This window comes from Stigmatopora nigra, chromosome 11, assembly GCF_051989575.1.
Source record: "Stigmatopora nigra isolate UIUO_SnigA chromosome 11, RoL_Snig_1.1, whole genome shotgun sequence".
NCBI classification, from domain to species: domain Eukaryota; kingdom Metazoa; phylum Chordata; class Actinopteri; order Syngnathiformes; family Syngnathidae; genus Stigmatopora; species Stigmatopora nigra.
Window position 1 is genome coordinate 8,211,031 of NC_135518.1, and position 19,843 is coordinate 8,230,873.

The 19,843-nt window shown below is 41.2% G+C and overlaps 3 protein-coding genes and 1 long non-coding RNA gene across 5 annotated transcripts; all 4 read right to left on the reverse strand.

The window, feature by feature from the left end:
• Window positions 1-513: 513 nt before the first annotated feature.
• Window positions 514-1,530, reverse strand: LOC144204461 (uncharacterized). Its single transcript, XR_013327895.1, has 2 exons — window positions 670-1,530; window positions 514-605 (listed from the first exon to the last, which is right to left on the reverse strand). It is a non-coding gene; the product is annotated as an uncharacterized LOC144204461 (long non-coding RNA).
• A 1,215-nt stretch (window positions 1,531-2,745) lies between these two features.
• asmt (acetylserotonin O-methyltransferase) lies at window positions 2,746-10,337 on the reverse strand. The gene is given in 8 exon segments (XM_077728440.1): window positions 2,746-3,687; window positions 3,766-3,888; window positions 4,339-4,479; window positions 7,000-7,118; window positions 9,138-9,206; window positions 9,331-9,450; window positions 9,553-9,743; window positions 10,135-10,337. Coding segments are annotated over 8 exon segments (1,080 nt in total). The 5' UTR covers window positions 10,234-10,337; the 3' UTR covers window positions 2,746-3,469.
• Window positions 10,338-10,763: 426 nt separating this feature from the next.
• On the reverse strand, window positions 10,764-15,177 carry akap17a (A kinase (PRKA) anchor protein 17A). Of its 2 annotated transcripts, none has more exons than XM_077728439.1 (7): window positions 15,002-15,177; window positions 14,227-14,589; window positions 13,539-13,757; window positions 13,243-13,455; window positions 12,665-12,813; window positions 12,354-12,594; window positions 10,764-12,269 (listed from the first exon to the last, which is right to left on the reverse strand). In XM_077728439.1, the coding sequence occupies exons 2-7, from the start codon at window positions 14,551-14,553 to the stop codon at window positions 11,454-11,456; spliced, it is 1,965 nt and encodes a 654-aa protein (XP_077584565.1). In that variant the 5' UTR covers window positions 14,554-14,589; window positions 15,002-15,177; the 3' UTR covers window positions 10,764-11,453. The 2 variants fall into 2 exon arrangements, with proteins under 2 accessions (XP_077584565.1, XP_077584564.1); XM_077728438.1 differs by having other exon boundaries at window positions 14,227-14,592; window positions 15,002-15,176.
• A 921-nt stretch (window positions 15,178-16,098) lies between these two features.
• Window positions 16,099-19,805, reverse strand: sowahca (sosondowah ankyrin repeat domain family Ca). Its single transcript, XM_077727919.1, has 4 exons — window positions 19,288-19,805; window positions 18,606-18,934; window positions 18,066-18,455; window positions 16,099-17,685 (listed from the first exon to the last, which is right to left on the reverse strand). The coding sequence occupies exons 1-4, from the start codon at window positions 19,634-19,636 to the stop codon at window positions 17,218-17,220; spliced, it is 1,536 nt and encodes a 511-aa protein (XP_077584045.1). The 5' UTR covers window positions 19,637-19,805; the 3' UTR covers window positions 16,099-17,217.
• Window positions 19,806-19,843: the final 38 nt, after the last annotated feature.

The following is a 19,843-nucleotide window of genomic DNA, read 5'->3' on the forward strand; positions in this document are numbered from 1 at the left end:
TAGTAAAAAAAATTTGGAAAGAGCAGGGGGGATAAACACTTAGTAAAAAAAATTTGGAAAGAGCAGGGGGGATAAACATTTAGAAAATTTATAAAAAAGCAGGTGGGATAAACAGTAAATAAAAGCGGGGGACAAATATTTAGAAAAGATTTGGAAAAAGCAGGGGGGATAAATATTTAGAAAATAAAATTTCAAAAAAAGCAGGAGGGATAAATACTTGGGAAATAAAATTTTAAATAAACTACTTGAAAAAATTGGGGGGATAAATACTTGGAAAATAAAATTTAGAAGGATAAACACTTGGAAAATAAAATTTAGAAGAAAAAACACTTGGAAAATATAATTTAGAAGAAAAAACACTTGGAAAATAAAATTTAGAAGAAAAAACATTTGGAAAATAAAATTTAGAAGAAAAAACACTGAATTCTCGCTCCAACATTAAATGACAACCTTCTTACCTTGAAGATCTAGTCAAAAAGTGGTCTGTGGAAATGAATGGCCAGTGAAATGTCATCAGGATTTAGGCTTTTATTGAATTTGGATTTTCACAAATACACACACACACACAGCATATGATGAAAGAGAGACATCTTCAAGTGGGCAACCTGCAAGAAAAATAGCAAACGTTAGAATATATAGAGACTGGAGATTCAACTTTTGTCGTTTTACCTTGGTCAGTCTCCCCTTCTGTAACCTCAAGAGTGATCTAGGCACACAGAAAAATGCATCTTGGTGCTAAACGGAGTAAAAATTACACACACAAAAAGCACAAGTTAGCATATATACAGACTGGAGATTCAACAGATAGGCTTAGTTATTTTTCTTTTTAATGGGAAGTAGTTTTATCTTGATGCTAAACAGTGAAAACTTGATTTAACCAAGGCATTTGGGGGTTGCCAACCAATTACAGCATAGAGAAATCTTAAAATCTTTAATAAACCATCAAGATAAAAAATGAAAATAAGTTAGTGAGTGCTATTTCCCCTTTTCCAGACAAGGCAATTAAATATAGACTGAGGGTGTCAAACTCGGGTTGGTTCGCAGGCCGCAACAAGGTTAAATTGATTTCACGTGAGCTGTACTATTTTTGAAATATTTATTTTTTTCCTCTTTAAATTGGATTAAAAAAACAGCATCAAAAGCCCTAAGTATTCAGTTTTTTATGGATCTAAAACAAATGTTTTAGCTTTTTTTTCTTCTAGGGACAATCTTGCAATAATTTGCTTTTCATTTCAAAAGGAAAAAAAAATATTTTGAGGAAAAGGTTCAATATTAGCATGGAAAACAATTTTTAGATTTTACAATATGCTCTTTTTAACTTAAATACACAAAATGTAAAAAAAATGGATTAAAAATACAATTATTGATTTTAAAAAGGGGAAGATGAGGTAATATAATATACATGTATACTCTTCATTCAAATTTGATCTTAACAGAAAGCCAGCACTCATGAATTACTTTCTCGGGCTGCACAAAATGACACGGTGAACCAGATTTGGCCCCCGGGCCACTACTTTGACACCAGTGAGCTAGGAGGAGAAAGTTGGCTTAAATTTCGAATGTGATTTTTTTTCGGAAAAACAGAACAATTACAAATCGGGAACGGGTGTTTAGCACTCAGAATGAAAACGATTATATACAAAACAACAGGAAGTAAGTTGTGCCCCTGGATGTCATTCTTGAGTGAACACTTACCCACGAAACTGTCGCTTGATGTCTTGCATTGTTTGATTAAATGTAAAGTCTAACTACACGACTCAATAATGGAGATCAAACAGAGAAGATGCTTTTTTTTTAAGTCAAATCGTGACGCTAACACTGATGCTGACTAGTAACATGTGGCACAAAGCCAGTCGAGAAAAGAAGCCCATACTTAAATTGACGACGGTGTGTTAAACCTGGCATTAAACTCAGAGATCTGTTGGCGTTTAGGGCTCAACTAATTGCTGAAAAATCTCCCGATCGAGTGATAAAAACGCATTTAGGCCAGTGAATTGCTTGATTCCTTACCTTGTTGGCGTGGTCAACAAAGCCAGTCGAGAAAAGAAGCCCATACTTAAATTGACGACGGTGTGTTAAACCTGGCATTAAACTAAGAGATCTGTTGGCGTTTTGGGCTCAACTAATTGCTGAAAAATCTCCCGATCGCGTGATAAAAACGCATTTAGGCCAGTGAATTGCTTGATTCCTTACCTTGTTGGCGTGGTCAACCGCCATCAGCGTGGGAAGAAAAGCGTTCCAAAAGAAAGCGGTACGGCGCATGCACGCAATTAATTCCGCCACGTCAACAGTAGGCGTAACCACGCTCATATTGTCCCGTCAAATTGCAATAGGCATAACCACGCCCACATTGTCCTGTCACATTGAAAATGGAAAAGATGGTGAGATGCTTACCGCGCTCCTAAGAGGTGCTTTGTCCTCCCAACCCGTCTGTTTAGAAGATGACGAAGAATAGTCGTGAGTTGTTTAGGCTTTTATCTGATTAATAAATAAAACAATGGACCAACCTGGATTTGAACCCCAGACCCCAAAGCTGTGAGGCCAACACACTAACCACTCACTCCACCGGGTCACCAATGTCTGACTATTATCTTTTAAAAAAATTGACCATGCATAGTAAGGCAAATTTTGTTTAAAAAAATTATATTACATGAAAATGATAAGCAAATATTTTTAGTCAGGAAAATGTTGTTTTTGGTATATGTTCAGTAAATGGGAAATGGAATGAAAGTGAATAGAAAACTATGCACGTCATGTAGATTTACTGTAATCATTTCATAGTTCTGAAAATCCCAGCGGCAATCTCAAATTAATTAGAGCAGAGGGCCACTCCGCTACATTGAATGAACGTTCTAAAGGTAAACTTAAAAGGTGAGCTAAACACTCACACTCTAATTACACAGAATGGTCATGACTACCTAATGGAAGTGATTGCATGCATTCTTATTCTAAGTACATTCAAATATAGTTCATGTTGGGACACCAAGTGTGTAAACATGAATTGCTGGTAAGAATCACTTCTCAGGCATGTTAAAAGGGAAATTGATTATATTTGTCTCTCATCAACTATTGCATGTTTGCTCTTCATGAGACCAATTAAAAAATGAGATGATTGGGTGGGGAAAAAAGGAGACTGCGGGGGACCCTTGTTGATGTGGGTGCGATTATAATCATTCAAATGCGTGGGAAAGGATTAGCAGTCATTTTAAAATGCAAACAAGCAGTTTTTTTGGCCGAGCAACAGTCAGCAATGTGATTGATTTTTGATATGTTTGCATTTTCTGGGAATTGAAAATCTTGTCATGGTTATCCATAATTCCGCTTTGAGTTTCATTTTCTTAATTGTCTATAACTCTAATTGTCAGTTCTATTCAATTCCTTTGACATTTTCTTCTGTAAAAATGGCAGGTTCATCAAGTTTAATTTAATGTTAGGAATTGCTTGAACACTGATTCATCCTTTTCCAAATTTATGCTTTTTTAAAGCCCAAAACAGCATCGTAAATTTTGCCAGTAAGACGGCACTTGATATCGGTGAACCCAGCGGCAGCCATCAGGGCGCTGTACTCAGCCCCAGTTCTCTCTCGACCCTCCGTCTGCACCAGCATATTCAGCGAGTACAGTTGGGCAGTGAGGGGGCCGGAGCCGTCCTCATAAAGCAACGCCTCCACTACCAAAACAGCCCCTCCTGTGGGACAAATCAACACAGAAAAGAATCTACTATAAATCTCTCTAAATCATCAAATAAATGTTAATATTTCCCAACCTGGTTTGCAAGCACTGTGGACTCGACTGAGCAGTTCGACACAACGTTGGTCCGTCCAATCGTGAAGGATCCTGGCGAGGATGTAGAGGTCCGCCTCGACCAGGGCATCTTTGAAGAAGTCACCTAAATTGACACACCTTATGTTAAAATAAATGCATTGTACTTGTATCTCTTTTCATCACAATATAGTGCCTTCATTCTGTACTAAGCCGAAAAATACGGATACTATTTTAATCCTAGCATCCTTGGGGCAAACTAACCAAAGCGAGGCAGCCAATTTATGCAATTTGGCCCTACTGAAACACCAACTAACTTTCACGCATTTACTGTATATGTTAAGTGTCCTGTCCAAATGACAGAAAGAACAACGTCCTACAGGGGAACCAAGATTTAAACCACCAACCCTTCCATCAATGTGTAGTAGAGCCTATCAGAGGGGATTTGCGGCAGTAGGCGACAACCTTGAATTTTAGTCAGTGAGCGTAAAATGAAGAGATGCAAAATAAATGTACTTTACAAAGTGACTAAGTGCATTCAGCAAGAAGTGTTTTAGCAGAGTACTAATGAAGTTACCTCCAATGAAGCTTATCCTGTGGTCAGCCTCCTTGACAAAATGTTCTCTGGATGTCTGCACCACCTTGGGGAGGTCAAAGATCCTTACTGTGCACTCCGGGTAGGCCGACGTGCATTGCTTTGCTAATGCTCCGCTGCAGCCTAGGGAAGGAGAACGAAGAACGCATAGAATTACTTTGAGTCACTGCAGCGTGAAGAGACACAGCCATAATTAAAATGCTGGGGAAATCACTTACAAATGGACAAATAAAGTCAGTGGAGAGCCACAGATGCTCGTAGGTATGTGGCCATTATTATTTATTACGGCACCATTTGTATTCTGTTGTGTACTGCAGCTTTTGGGACGCGGTTCAACGAACGTTCATGCCAATAAAGCAGAACCAAATGAAGTGAATTTGGAGTGACAGAGAGACAGATGCTTCGTACACAGCAAAGCAGGGACTGATCTGTTTTCAGAAGAATCATTCAAGCTAAAAGGACCCTGATATGAGAAGCCGGTAGAATGAACAGCAGATTTTGCTCATATGAAGCAGTAGCAGTCAATGTTTGTTGAACTGTATACTTGTTATTTGCATAACAACTTATACAGTATGTACACAAAAGCAAACTGATTTTAAATCAATAAATGCTGTCATATTTAAAGTTGTCTGAAAACTTAACATATAATGTATATTTGGTTTGTGGTTATGATAATAGTACGTTTTTTTTATCATTCATGGTCTGAAATGTGATAAAATAGCACAGAAAAAAAGTATATAAGGGTAGAAAGTGCTGCTGTTATGGCCATATTTTCATAAATCAACTTCAATCTGAATCTGAGGGATAGCAAAAGGAGAGTATAAATTTGATTGAGGGACAAAAAATCATTGGGGTGGAAAACAGGATCAAACGATCTCATTTTGACAAAACCACTACTGTGTGGGTGGGTGCATGTGTGTGCACGCCTGCGTGGCCTGGTCCTTCATTATTTCATTTTACGTCACAACCCTTGACTTCTTCCATTTTGTTTGATGATGTGCCAAATTTCTTTCTTCCAAAAACAGAAAAAAAGCAACACAATATTCCTGGGATTCTTTCATTTGACCCATGTACACACATTGACCCTCACATCAAATAAGGGCAGTCAGGTTGAAAATCAAAGGGCAACGCACGGGAGATTAAAAGCAAGCAAAACACAACATCACAACATATGAGACCCAAAGTGACCTGGATGAGTCAGTTTGTTAATGATCGCCTTTTATGGAAGCTTTGTGACTGCTGCTCTACGCGCTATATGTTGTTATCAGGCTTGAAAATGCTTAGACGAGTCTATCCACAATGCCTTAAGACATGAAGCTCACTTTCAATCAGGAAAATGTTGCTCAATGTACTCTGTAAAGCTGAAGGCATAATGGACACCCAAAGATATACGACACTGTGGCGTCAATTTTGCACATTTTCATCCGGAAAAATGATGCAGCTGAAAAAACAGACTGTAAAAACAGCACTGTCAGAATATAAAACTGTTGGTGCCAAGTTTAACGATAATTTTGACTCATAGGTCGGTCATATGTCTTGATATTGGGTTTCACACTTTGTACGCATGATTAAAATTGCTTGTATAATAACATGGCTCTGTCACATTACTGTCTGACCTATCTTCCCTCTTTTTAAGACACATAGACGTACAACCAATCACTGGAATGTTTTCAATAAATAAATAAATCTCTGTGATGCACCTTTATTACAAATAGGTATGATGGAGATAAATTAATAAGGGTCACGGAGGTGCTAGAGCCTATCCCAGCCTAGTTATGACAAGAAGTAGTCATAGGCTTATATTTAGTGTTCCATGAACTTGTCATTGTTAGTCATTTGTATTCATTATATCAATGTTTTGTATTGCACCAGAAGATTCAATATTCATCTCAGCTGCTTGGCACAAAGTTTTACAGAAGGACAGCCGGAGGAGCTGAGCAGCAGGTGTGTGCAGACCCAACAGATGTCGGCTGAGAGACGGAGACTTAATGAGAAGCTGTGGTCACACCCTTGGCACCCCTGCTGTCCATCCATACACAGTCATTTTTTTGTGAAGAATCACATCTATTAAATTATAACTATAAACACACTGAAGAGTGTAGAGGAAGGATGTCCATAGTCTCATAGTGTGTTTCTTTCATTCTTTGGTGACCTCACAGCGCCCTCCTGTGGACATTTAGTGTTTCACTTCTAGTTCATACATGTTATAAAATATTCAATACAATTTTGAGAATTCCAGTGTACTCTCACTGAATTATGTATATTTTACTACAGTTTATTTTGATGTATGCTGCTTTTTTTCCAGTGAATTCCATTGAGGAATACGCATCTTTTAGTAGGCTTTTACCTTGTTTTAAGTTTCTTTTAATGCTTTTATAGATGGCGTTTGTTTGATATGTATTCAATTACTAATGACCCATCACTCAGGTCACTAAACTGTCATGGAGGCCATTCATGCAGCTAATCAGAGTCAATATGAAATGTGACGAGACAAAAGGGGAGAGCATGAATATGTATACGTGCCTCGGCCAGCTGTTTCTGGCTCAACGCACAGGACTGACGGTTTAAAATGTTAATGGGCGTGAACCTGCAACCTGGCTGCAAATGACTTTCCAGTGTGATTAACTAAACATACTCGCTTACCTCCGAGGTCACAGATGACCTTGAATGGCGAAAGGTCAAAGGCGGTGAGCACATCTCGACCACAGACGTTCCATGTGGAGTTCATCAGCTGCATGAACGTCACCATCTCCTCCTCAGACCTAAAACACACACACACAAATACGTGTCAATGTCATCTACTTAATTTGACTCTCCCAGTTTTGACGTGTTGCTGCATTAAGCTAAGAACTTATTTTTACATGCCGTAACTGACGGCTACACAATAAACACGCACTGCCACACGCACGGTTTCTATGCTATTATGGAAACAAACACCACCCTAGGGCGACATATTGTTTGAGTTGGTGATAGAAAGGCTGCTATTGCAACATAGAAGAGCCTTTGGTGACTGCTGCTGCTCTGAGAAATCTCCGACTCATCACCCAGCACTTTACCATGCCACAGGGCGCATACGCATACACACACATCCACGCAAATCTACGTCTTTTATGTTCTGAACCAAACACAGACTTGTGTCAAGATTGAACTGTAGTATAACCTTTGAATTAAACAGTGACCTCTTAATGAACTTTGAAAGTGATTCATTGTTTTAATGTTGGAGTTTTGAATTCAGATGACTTTATATGTGGACAAGTCACATGACTCTAGGCCCAAACAGTGACCTGATGCAATTATGGAAATTTATTATACTAACTACATGAAACAATGCACTGGCCGTCAACTATGTATATGAAGATACTTCCTTTACTTTTATATTCACAATATTTCTTTTTTCCTCAGTTCAAGTCATAAAAGACAATCTTCAAAAGGAACACGACCCAAAATAAAATAATAAATAACTTCAGGATGATGCAAAAAGGCACTGGAGTGATGATACATGCAGCTAATGAGATTATGCATTACACAATATTGTCCCCATGAGACCAGGCTAAGAGAAGACTAATCATACTATTAATTAACTATTAACAAAAATAAAAATGCAATTGTGCACTGGCATATGCTCCAGCACCCCCATGCGACCCTTGTGAGGATAAAGTAGTACAGAAAAAGGAGTGAATAAAAGAAAAAAAAGGTAAATGGCATGTAAAAATGACACTCCAAAAAAATACTAATGTTATTATTAGCAAAGTATGCAAAAGAGCCTCAGTGTTTCTGCTTGGAACCCAAATGGAGATTGACATAGTTGCCCTTGAAATGACTTGCTGAGAGGTTTAAAAAAAATCCTGTGACCATTTATGAAAACGCATTAGTCACTTCAAGCAAAGTGGCTCAGTGATGCAAAGAGGAGGAGGAGGAGGAAGGAATTTAGTCTGCTTTAATTTTCTAATCATGCAATCTTGTACGTGCTCTGAATCTCCAAATGCATCTAAATTTATACTTCCTCTCTACTCCCTGGTCTCAAGGTCTTTTTTCCCCCCTCCTAGTATTAGAATTTGTACCATATTCCAGACTTGGCTGTAAATTATTCAGGTGCATTATGCGGCTGCTTAAATGGCAAGTAGTAAACAAGTGTCTGAGTCATGCAGGCAGCATTGAATCATTTTCTTGCTACTCCAAGAAAGCCCTCAATGACTTCCGCGCATGTTTCCTGCACTAATTTCCTTTCGGTTTTCTCGGGGGAAATCAGCAGGGAAAAACAACTGCGCCTCCTCATTGCGCTATTGTGAACAGGTGTTGATATTTCCTTTTTTTGATCAATTAGGGAGCGAATAACAAATTCAACTTTACGACGACAGATGACACTGTTGATGCACGGAAGGTGTTTGGAATATTCTCAGAGGGAGTTTGTCTTCTTAAATGGCATCGTTTCCCGTGACATAATCAGATGCTCTGTGTTTGGTGACATTATGAAATGATGACAACATAACAATAGTGTAATCACCTGATAAAATGTAGTGTATAATGATAATAAAGGCTTTTTGATTGATGAGTGGCATATAAATGCACCAGAAACAGAATGAAAGAGTGCATAGAAAAATTCAAGTGTAGCTATAGAATAAAAATGTAGAAATGTATGTTTTCCTAGGCAAGCTTTAGTCATTTGCGCACAAAAGTCAGTCATTTAATTATTTCAAACTGTGCATTATTCGCCCTGCATTAAACACTTATTTTAACTTAAATACAGCAGTTTTAAATGCTATTTTTTTTGAAATTCTTACCTGTAAAGAGCCTGAAACAAATCTTTGGAACTGACTCCAAATGCTTTCTCATATTGACTTTTTCCCTCCCTGCAACATACAAAACACAATGTTCATATTCAGACCATATGTTTTTGTATTTTTTTTGTTTTATTTTACTTTTGTAAAATTAGAAGATGCAGTACTACCCACTGAGGGAAAAAGTCATTCTGACCTGACAGCATCGGTCAGGTAGTGCCAGCAAAGGTAGATGGTTCTGGAGCTGTACTGAATAGAGTGGTACAGGGTTGCAGGACCAGAACGGGTCAGGTACAAGCTGGCTTCCTCTGTATTACTGTAAGAAACTAAAAAATAAGATGAGAGGAGAATCGGGATGACTGCCAATAGATATGTATTTTCCAAATCTCTTAACACAACCGTCTTTTCAGTTGGGAACTTTTAGGTGATCTCACCTTGCCCGTCTAGTTTATGAGTCTCAAGCAGCTCGAGGCCACTGCAAGCCGCCAGCAGTCTTTCCGTCCCGTCCAAGTTGGCGCCCAAGGCCTGGCTGATTTCCTCTGCAGACAAAGGGCGGCCTGCACCCAACAGCATATCGAAGACGCCAAGCTCACAGGCCGTGAACAGAGTCTGCCCAGAGGAGAACATCAATGATGGAAAGAAACATGGTTAGTTATTACGCCTCCTATTATTATTATGCCTGTTAAGATTAAACTGGTAACCTAGAGGCATCAACAAAAAAATCATAATTAATCAGTCCCGCTACAAAAAAAATGGAGGATTAATAGATTCTGTCCCATTAACATGTCTACAAACTTTCAAAATGGTCAGCTCAAAAATGGCAGAGTAGGACATAGTATCCACAAGAACAAAAACAATCTGTCTGCCATTGATGGCAATAGATGTCCAAGCCATTTTTAACTGGGAATACTGGCTGCAAATTCCTGCCCAGGCTTCACCTAAAATGGAATGGACGTCTATCACATCAATGCCAATCATTTTGTCTGGGAGTGTGTGCTACCTTGGAGACCAAGAAACCTTCCATATATTTCAGTATTTTCTGCGGGTAGGTTCCAACGACAGCAGGCAAAGTTTGAGTGGAGTCCATCTGATCTGCCATTGTCCACAAACTGTCAGTATTCCTCTTCCTCTGATCAAAAAAAGTTCCCTGTGAAGTGGAGACAAAACAGGACTGAAGCCGCCGAAAGCAAGCGTCCAGCAGTGGGCTAAACTGATTAGGGGCCGATAACCCAGATTAGAGAAGGGGCTCACTAGACCGTGGAACAAAACACTACAGCCTTGTTCACAATCATTCTCACGCCAATAGAGACTGCTACTGGACCCATTTTAGAATGAGATGTTGAAAATGGAGCTGTAAATTTCAGGTCTTTATCTCACTAAAATATGTTTGGGGCAAATTTATTATTGCGTCCAGGTGGGAAGAGTTGATTCCAGTCGCATTGAAATAGAGGGAAAAAGTTGCCAAAGAAATAAGTCACCTCATACAACTTTGGAGACGCTATATTTTAATTCCTGATCAAGAATAGCACTTTTATCCAGAGATAAAACGTACGTATGAAGGCAAAGCTGAGAACTCCTATTGTTGTGGAAAATGTGCTGAATGCTTAATCAGCTCCAGAATGTAATCACTTACTTTTGCAGAGCTTTAATCTTACAAGTTCTTCATTGATGCACAAGAAAGCAATTAAACATTCAGAAGAACTTTCAAAAAAGGGTGAAAGAAAGCAATAGCTTTAAGCAAAGTGAGATGTGTTAGGGAGGAAGAAAAAAATGTATGTTGCAAGGACTGCAAAGTCTGAGCTTTTTGAAGGGGGGGTTCCTTAAAACAATTGACAAGTCTGGCAGGTTTTTGCTTCACATTTGATCCAGGGACAGCATTCAAGTTGGAGGAAAGCGTGGAGAATATTCTCAAGACAGTGGGGGGTCTCAAATATATGTAGTTTAAAATCCAAAGGGTACTAAATGAGATGAACTTGTGCATGTTTGCATCCGATCCACAAGTGATGACGACAAATCTTTTATCAAAACTTTAATCTTGGGTTTTTGTGCCAAGAGCTAAAATATGTGCCGCCAATTACAAACCTATGCAAGCATTTTTTCAATGCTTTACTTGAATTGATTGTGTACATTCATCTTGTTCCATGATGTGCTCATTCTAATATGACATGAGTTTGGAATGTATCATCCCAACTAAGAATGTACGCTCTTTTGACTGATGCCTTTTGAAATACTGAGTTCATTTGAGTTAAATAAAAGATGAACTTAAGGAGAAAAAGAAGGGAGTCCGTTGAAATGTGTAAAAAGGGACGAGAGTTGAACTCATCTCCCAGAACGGGTCCTGTCTCTACTATAGCTGCGCCTAGCATAACCCCGACTGTGACGACCGCCGTTCCTACTGTCACTTGCGGATTCGCCTTTACTGCATCTACGGTGTCTGTTGCTCCTTCCCCTGCTGTAGCTCCTCCCACTAGTGCTTCGGCTCCTGTCGCGGCTGGAACTGGTGCTCCTGCTCCAATGGCTTTGGCTGGACCTCCTGTAGCGATGCAAACTTCCGCTCCTCCTGTGCTGACCGGACGTCCTGAGATCACTGGCGCTCCTTCTACGTCTGCTTCTAGAATGCGGCTTTCTCCTTTCTCGGCTCTTGGAGCCGTGGTTGCGTTCCTGGCTGTGCCTGCACGCCACGTCCTGCTTCTTCCCTTCCTTATTTCTGGCAGCATCTCCTCCCTTCTTCTCCTTAGTGACTCGACTTCTACTTGAAGGTTTCAGTGCAGGCTGCTGCTTGTCTTTAGCCTCTGATGCAACCACTCCATTCAACTTCTCTCGCCCGGGGTTGGGGACTTCCTCGCTCTTGGCGGGATTGATTTCTAACTCCGTATCAGCGCCTCTTTCGGGGTCCTCGACGTTCTTCTTCATCATGTTGGAGAGCAGCTTATCCCTGAGCTCCTTCTCTCGGCGTTGGAGGTCCAAAGTGCGTTCCTTCTCCAGTTCCACTTTAAGGAGTTCCTCCTGTTGTTTGCGCCGACAGGCTTCCATCTGCATTTGCCGGGCGCGCTCCTCCTCCTGTCGAGCCTTTTCTTCTTTTTCACGCTCTTGGCGCTCGGCCTGCTCCTTCAACTGCTCCTCCTCCTTGACGGCCTTTAGGGGAGGACGCCAAATCATTTCAAAACTGAGCATTTCAAGTGAAAGAACAGAATTTGACGGCGTAAAAGCTTCAGGCACCTTAGCTCTGGCTAACAGATCGGCAATGAGGCGGATTGATTCCAGATTCCGCTGAGCTAGGAGAAGCCTCCTTTCCTCCATGGCGATCTTCATCTGAAGCTTCTTCTGCTCCTCCTCCTGCTGCTTCCTCGCTTTCTTCATGTTCTTTCTGTCCTCCCTCTCCTGCAGCTTCTGGTCCCGCTTCCGTTGCTTCTCCTCTTTCTTCCTCTCGCGTTCCTCCTCCTCCAGCTCCTTCTGTCTCCTGGAATATAGCACAGTTCAATATCTGCTGGTCTCGTCATCTCTCATTTGGATTTGAGTGGGCGTCATACCGCTCCTGCTCTTTGCGCCGTTCTTCCTCTTCCTTCTCCTTGCGCTTCTGCTCCTCACGTTGCTTCTCCAGCTCCTGCAGCTTGAGCCTCTCCAAGTTTCGCTTTTTCACAGCTGACTCGCCCAGATGCTTGGTGGTGTCAAACGCCACCTGGAGGGAACACAGTTCACCAAGTCAAGATACTTGAAATTCCATTCTATTGTTGACAAATACACATTTCCACTTTTGTTCCACATTGTCTTTTACTATTGAATTAGTAAACATAATACAGGAAAACAAATGCAACATTAGGAAATCCTTTCCCTTCTCCCCAAGTGCACATTTGTGCAACAGACCTTTAATACCCCTTTTAATTAGCCTCCCTCCCTCCCAAGACAACACAAGCAGCTTTGATTCTCATTAAACTAAAAGGTCTTAAAAGAGCGTGGGTGCTTCAGAGCTGTGTTTCACTCAAGAGGTCTAAAAGGCTTGCAATATTAAAACGCTTAATACACTCAATGAATTCACGATGTGAAATGAAACAAGTGTGCAAGCTTCTCTCTTTTTCCGGTAAAACCACTCCCACAATTTTAGGTGTACCTTTATATTGCAGGCTACCGCCTTCCCATCATCTCCTTTCAGCATCAGCTTCATCCCCCGCAACGTATCCATGGCTTTGGTGAAGCCGTCATATTCGTGGTACTGCACATAAGCTTCAAAGTTGAGGTGGCCTCCAAAACTAAAAGTGTTAAAGTTTTTATCCAGCATCTCCTCCCTGTATGGGTCCAGCATGGGGATGTCCACATTTCGCACCTGAATACATTTTTTTTCTTTAGTGGGGAATACAATAATGACTGGCACGGATACAAATTCACACATGATGGAAATAGATGTACCTTGCCAAAGCCTTGGAAGACCGCGGTGAGGACCTCCTGAGAAGGACGGTCAGGAAAACCACTTTGTTTTTGGCTGAACCAGCGACATGGTAGCCCTTCCAGATGAATGGTGTCGGGCCTCTCGCCTGGTAGGGTTTCATTCATGTCTTTGGCATCTCGAAAAAAAGAGTCCCAGTCGTGCCTTGTTGGGAAGTCCACTTTGTTCTCCACTGCGCGAACCTGAAAGGGACGAAAATGTCTTAATTCAAGCATACCAAAAGGTCAAATCAGTTAAGTGTGCTTCCTTAAACACTATATTTAGATTATCCTGTCCTAGAAATGTAAACCTAAATTTTTTCAGGAGGATGCTGTCGGGATGGCGTCCGGATTTCGGAGATGTGGAGGACAAATGTAGCATTTTTTTTAAAAACAAAATGTGTATATTCTAAACAGTATTGTACATAGATTTTAAAAGATTGCCAGGATTAAAATACTTGGCTCAAGAAAATGCACTATTTAAGTGATTGACTCCATCTAGTGTTCAAGTTAAAAAGTGCAACAACATGTAGGCTAAACTCAAGGCTTTTGTGCAAGCCATATTCAATTATATTTTCATCATTTGCCACCTGCAGATTGCCCCAACATGTGTAAAAAGGACCAATCAAGAGATATTTATACTCACAGTTTTCAAAATAAAAGTCAGAATTACCTTCAATACATCAGTAAATCCACTGAGTTTGATGCTCTTCCCGTCCAGGCGGCTCAGCAAACTCTTCACAACCATTTTGTTCTCCACTTCACCCTCAAAACGAATAAAGTCCATGGTACTCTTGGAGACTCGCAGGGCTGAAAACTGATCGGGTACCACCATGGCCTTGACTCTCTCCATCACCTCCCAGTTGGAGATGCTCTTTCCTGGCAGTTTGAGTTGTGGAAGCGTCACGCTGACGGTCATTTTGACAATGGGCTTCAAGTAGATGTTGTGGTCAGCAGAGAGGCACACCGCCTCTGTGGTGTCATGAACGATGGTGGTCATGATGGGGGTGGGATTGGGATGGGGGGGCACAGAAACCTGCTGGAGGAAGCATTGATTCAGGTTATGATGATGTGTAAATATAGCGATGATCTGTTTAGTGCATAAAACGACTTGCAATCTCGTCGTTTTGGGGGAAAAATATGATCTTTTTAAGGTTACAGTACAAATAATAAGATCCACCACGCTGACTTTGTCATCCAGTAATCCTGCTAACTTTAAAGAGTTACTCCATATTAAAAACCGCGAAGCAAGATCAACAGTAATTACAGAACATATACATGTCTAAAATGTTCATAGATGATGAGAAATGATAGATTTTTGTCAAGAGACACGTTTTAAGCCGCGAGGGGAATGGCTACGGCTGCAGATTGCAGATCAGCAAGTACTATATGTCATGTTGGTACAGGCCAGTCGAGATTGCAACAATACTTCTTTGGCTTTCACTTACCTTAAAATGTCGTGTTTAGATCAAAGATCTAAGATTTCTGTTACGAAGAAAAGTCCGATCCGTCGCACATTGGGCGATTTCGGGATTAAGGGCAAAAAACGCAAGGCAGACGACCCGCCGTAGCAAAGGAATACAAGCAAAGCCACTTCCGCATGATGTTAACTTTGACCCCAAAGCAGACAAACGAGTGCCTGCATCAGAACTCTTGCTTGTCTAGAGCAGCGCTCTCCTGTGGAATAAAGCAATATTGCCTTAAACAATAAACCCTACAAAATACTTTTGTACATTTACTGAACCACTTACCCTTACAAGGGTCCCGGGGGGTGCTGGAGCATATCCCAGCTGCACGAGGCATGACACACCCTCAATTAGTGGCCAGCCAATCACAGGGCGGAAGGAGACAGACAACTATTCACGCCCATATTTATACTTAGTTGCAATTTAGAGTGTTGAACCATCCTAACATGCAAGATTTTGGAATGTGGGAGGAAACTGAAGTACCCGGAGAAAAGTGAATAGAGAAGAGCCAAATAATGGTAAAAAGATGATAGAGATTTACATAACATGGATTACTCACTTGGCTGTGTATGTAGGTCAGTAGCTGAATTCAGACACACTCCCTCTCTCGCTCAATAAGCAGCCATGTAACAGATAAAAGCGGACTAAAACAACGATGAACCCAGGGAGAGATTTAAATCACATGTGAGTTACCAGATTAGCACAGAATAAATGATGGGAAATAATACATAGGATGTCAAAATGTACAATTACCCAGATTAACACAGAATAGATGATGAGAAAGAATACATAGGATGTCCACATTTACTACATTAACCTGTGAATGTCACTCCAATTTGAGTGATCATATTCAAAGCCTTTGAGAACATGACACAAACATACACTATTAAATGTAGTTAACAGGTGTGCAATGATGCTCATCCAATATTCAGCACGCTATTACATAGTCAGCGGTGGCAGTTGTTGGACATGGATGAGATCATCAATTATTCAGCATCAGCAGACAACGGCAGATTGTTGTCAGCAGGGAGGTTGTTATCTAATATGAGACTTCAAGTTCATCATCAGAACATAGTCAATTCTACCTGAAGTATTGCTTTATTTCACATTTAAGATTGGGACAGTCAGATGCAATGGTCATTTCACAGTATATTATGTAAACATTGTTGTAATCCGGAGTTATCTGGAGAAAATGTATGAATGAATAATCCCAGAGAGTGAAAAGTGACGTCAAAGTACACATCTTTACTATACAGCAATCTGAGAGGCAGGATGATGTGTATATTGTAGACAAATGGGATCAGTGAGGTACAAGTGAAATTATCAAAGTACAAAAACAAAAAAAAACTCACAAAAGGACAAGGTACAAATACAGTATTTTCTAATCTAAACTCACATAAAACAAACACCTAATCATTACATTTGTACATGCAAAGAAGTTGAAAATAAATGCATTCCAGTGTGTTGAGTGCTTATTGATTTGCATATTTATGAATGTGTGCTACCAAGATTGGAATGTCATATTCCCTGATTTCATCATGTTATATTTGCAGATTTTTACTCAGGTCTCCGAAAAAGTATATCATGAAAATCCCAGTTAAAGTCGGAATAGATGCGCATACTTCGCTCTGTAGCAGAAGCAGCATAACAAATATAAAGGTTTAAGGCGTATGATGTGCAACTGTTGTCCTTGAGGCATTTGAGCTGTCCAAAACCCACCCGTCCCGTAAAACAATTTAAATGAAAAGTATTGAGTATTGTTTGTTTTTTGCGCACGTTGTTCCTTTGTGTGCTTACAATCTTAAAAGTGATAAGTGCAACTGCACCAGCATATGGTCGTAGAACTATTCCTTAAATGGATGGAAAACTCTCTTATAAATGTAAAGATGTATCATTAGTGATAAAAAAAAAACTACAAACCCCAACCTCCTAATTAAAAAAAATCATTCATTATCTGTCTAAAATAAATTAGATAAAGTGTAAACCAAAAAATAAATACAAAACACTACACATATATAGTATATTAGTCCCTTAGTGAAGAAAGAAAAAAATAGGAACAAAAAATAGAACAAGTTTCTTGGAAAAAAACTGAATTTTCTTCCTTAAAAACTCTTTAAAAAGGCCTGACGTACAGTATATTATCAAATAAAGACTAAAAACGTATCTTAGTGTAAATAAATTGCAGCTATAGAGCTGCTTCATCCAAACAGGTTGGAAAGTGGGCGCGTTCGCTGAGGGGGGCTGGAAATATCATCATCTCTCCCTACTTCCCCCGTATCCCTAAAGGAGGCGCTATGTATAATCTGCGCCCGTTGTCGTCCCCGATGGAGCCGAGCGTTGAGCCGACTCAACGACGATTTCCGTAGCATGCACCCCTTAGTCCTCCCGTTCCCGAGGGCTTCCTCGGAGGCCCCCACTGATGAGGTTAGGAAGCGCAACGGGTTTAAATTCCCCTGGAGTACCTTAGGAAACCTCCAGCCGCGTGCTCCTCCGCCGCCGGCCATGTTTGCGTCTTGGTTGTCAGACTGGCTTCCCGGTGAGGTGGCTTCCCCCGGATCCAGGAGGTCTGTTGGCAGTGGTGCGGGAAGATACTGGAAGGCTCGTCTACCGCTGTAATCTCTCACATCGGGGTCCGCTTCCCAGTCGGACAGCAGTACACGAAGGACCTGGCCAATTGGAAGGACAACAAAAAATGCATTTAAACGATGTAGCCCAATAAAAGAGCACAATTTGTCTATATTTTCTGTTTTCCGTTGCTGTCAAGTGCAAATCGAAGGCAAGACATTTACCCAAAGTTTTAAAGAATACAAATTACAAAGCTAAATAACAAGCCAGTGTTATGAAGACAAAATGAACTATGACCACCTAGATTCCTCTACTGTGAAATTTAGAATTTACAAGAAACAATAAGTCAGGAATAATATATATCTGCCCAGAATATACATGACAAATTCCATTCAGTGGGAGCATTTTGGCACAAAATATAGTCTTCCAATCCTTATTTGACATTTTCCTATTGTTCTTATCTTAAGGAACTACATTTTACCTGAATGTGTCCATGCATGGCCGCCAAGTGTAGAGGTGTATATCCGGCACTGGACCTCACGTTGACATTAATGGCCACTGCGTTATCCTTGGCGAACTGCATGAGGTGGGAGACTAGTTCCGCTTTGCCCTGCTTGGCCGCCCAGTGGAGGCAAGTGAAGCCGGTCACAAAGTCTCTCTTGGCCACAAGGCCGGCCTCCACAGCCAAAAGAGGCTGAAGGCTTTCCCACAGGCCATCCGAGGCGCACAGCATCCACTCGTGCTCCATCGGATCCAACGTCACTGAAGCGCAGTCCTCGTCGGTGGCCGACGAGAGAAGAGACGCCGAATCGCCGTCGCTCCTCAGCGAGTCGCGATGGCGCGGACCTCGACTGATGAGAGATCGCCGAACCTAGAAAGAAGTCTGGAGTCATTTTTGGTCCACTGTAAATCATCACTTAGATCTGATCTATTTCATTTAAGAAAAAACGACCTTCTATGGTGATAGTGTAAAATGTACATTTTTAAAACTATATTTTAAAACAAATAATAAATCAGACACCTGAGGAGAACAATTCATCATCAGCTCAATAAAATTTCTGCGGCTGCCTTTGGGTGTGTTGACATCCAGGTGGTCCAACCCTTCGATGGTGCTGTCTTCAGACAGGCAGCTGGCCAGCAACGCCCGTTGGGACCCTTTGGACACCCTACGTGCACCTCGGAGTTGTTGGCTTTGGGATCCGATCGGTTGGTCCAAATCCGGCACCCCTAACACTGGGGCCGACTCGCGCCGTCTTCTCTCTCGCAGCTTCACTTCTCCGGCTGGACTAATGTTGCTCTGGGAGATCTCCTTGATCACATCCATGCTACAAGAAGGTGGACTAGTAGGTCCTGTGAGTTAACAAAGAAATGACTCCAAAATGAATAGGAAGTGACCAATATAGACAATCAACCCAATGAAATATCTCCTAAAACTACATTTTCAATTCCAGTTTACTATTAGATTGACATTATTCCCAACCATGCTGACCACATGTTTAGTTACAAAGCCAGACAAGAAAACAGCAATGCAATGCTTTCCAAAAGCCTGTGAAAAGTCATAGTGAACTTACATTTGGTGCAGCTTTCATGCATAACACCCAACACCAACAGATGAGCGTGTAATTGAATTAACGGTGACTTCATGCAATTAAATAACATGCTGTAGTAATTAAAGCCAAGGATGCTTCGAGATCAGCACTCACCTGTTTGCTGTTGCTTGTCAGCGTTGCAGCTGACGAGGCTGTTGTTGTCCGGTGTTCCGTGCACGTTCCCGTTGCACTGACTGGCGTGCTCGTGGCAATCGCCGTGCACGCGCGTCACCGAGCGCGCGAGACTGTAATCCTCATTCAAACGCACGTATTTTACGCCGCTTTCCACTTCCATGACCGCGAGCGTGTCCACGATCCGTGTCAAAACCTCCCCCGCAATCGGGTCACTCGAGTCGGCCCACTTCGCCGCGAAGTGATCGATCAGCTCCGTCTGTCGGACCCTCCCTCCTCGCTCCCTTAGGAACTCTTCCACCGCTCGAAGCGTCCGTGGTGACGACATCATTGAATTGAATCTATTAATTATTTACATGACCCCAGATGATATCGAAATGAGTCCGTGGTGATTTCATGGTCGCTGACAGCCGATGACAGCATCTTCGCTGGTGGGCCTCCTCCTCCTTTCCTCCATCATGGGTTGATGAGTTTCGAGCGACAGTCGCTAGAGGGCGCACAGTCGTATTAACATGGCTCGTCATCGTGTTGCATTACA

What these genes read in the sequence shown, in the direction of transcription:
- akap17a (XM_077728439.1), bottom strand. Translation starts at nt 14,553, where the DNA reads ATGACCACCATCGTTCATGACACCACAGAGGCGGTGTGCCTCTCTGCT. An exon ending in CGGTAGCCTGCAATATAAAG is followed by an intron (nt 12,814 to 13,242) that starts GTACACCTAAAA and finishes TGTTCCCTCCAG; the next exon opens with GTGGCGTTTGACACCACCAA. An exon ending in ATCTGTTAGCCAGAGCTAAG is followed by an intron (nt 12,270 to 12,353) that starts GTGCCTGAAGCT and finishes CCTCCCCTAAAG; the next exon opens with GCCGTCAAGGAGGAGGAGCA.
- sowahca (XM_077727919.1), bottom strand. Translation starts at nt 19,636, where the DNA reads ATGATGTCGTCACCACGGACGCTTCGAGCGGTGGAAGAGTTCCTAAGG. An exon ending in TGACAAGCAACAGCAAACAG is followed by an intron (nt 18,935 to 19,287) that starts GTGAGTGCTGAT and finishes GTTAACTCACAG; the next exon opens with GACCTACTAGTCCACCTTCT. An exon ending in CCATGCATGGACACATTCAG is followed by an intron (nt 17,686 to 18,065) that starts GTAAAATGTAGT and finishes CCAATTGGCCAG; the next exon opens with GTCCTTCGTGTACTGCTGTC.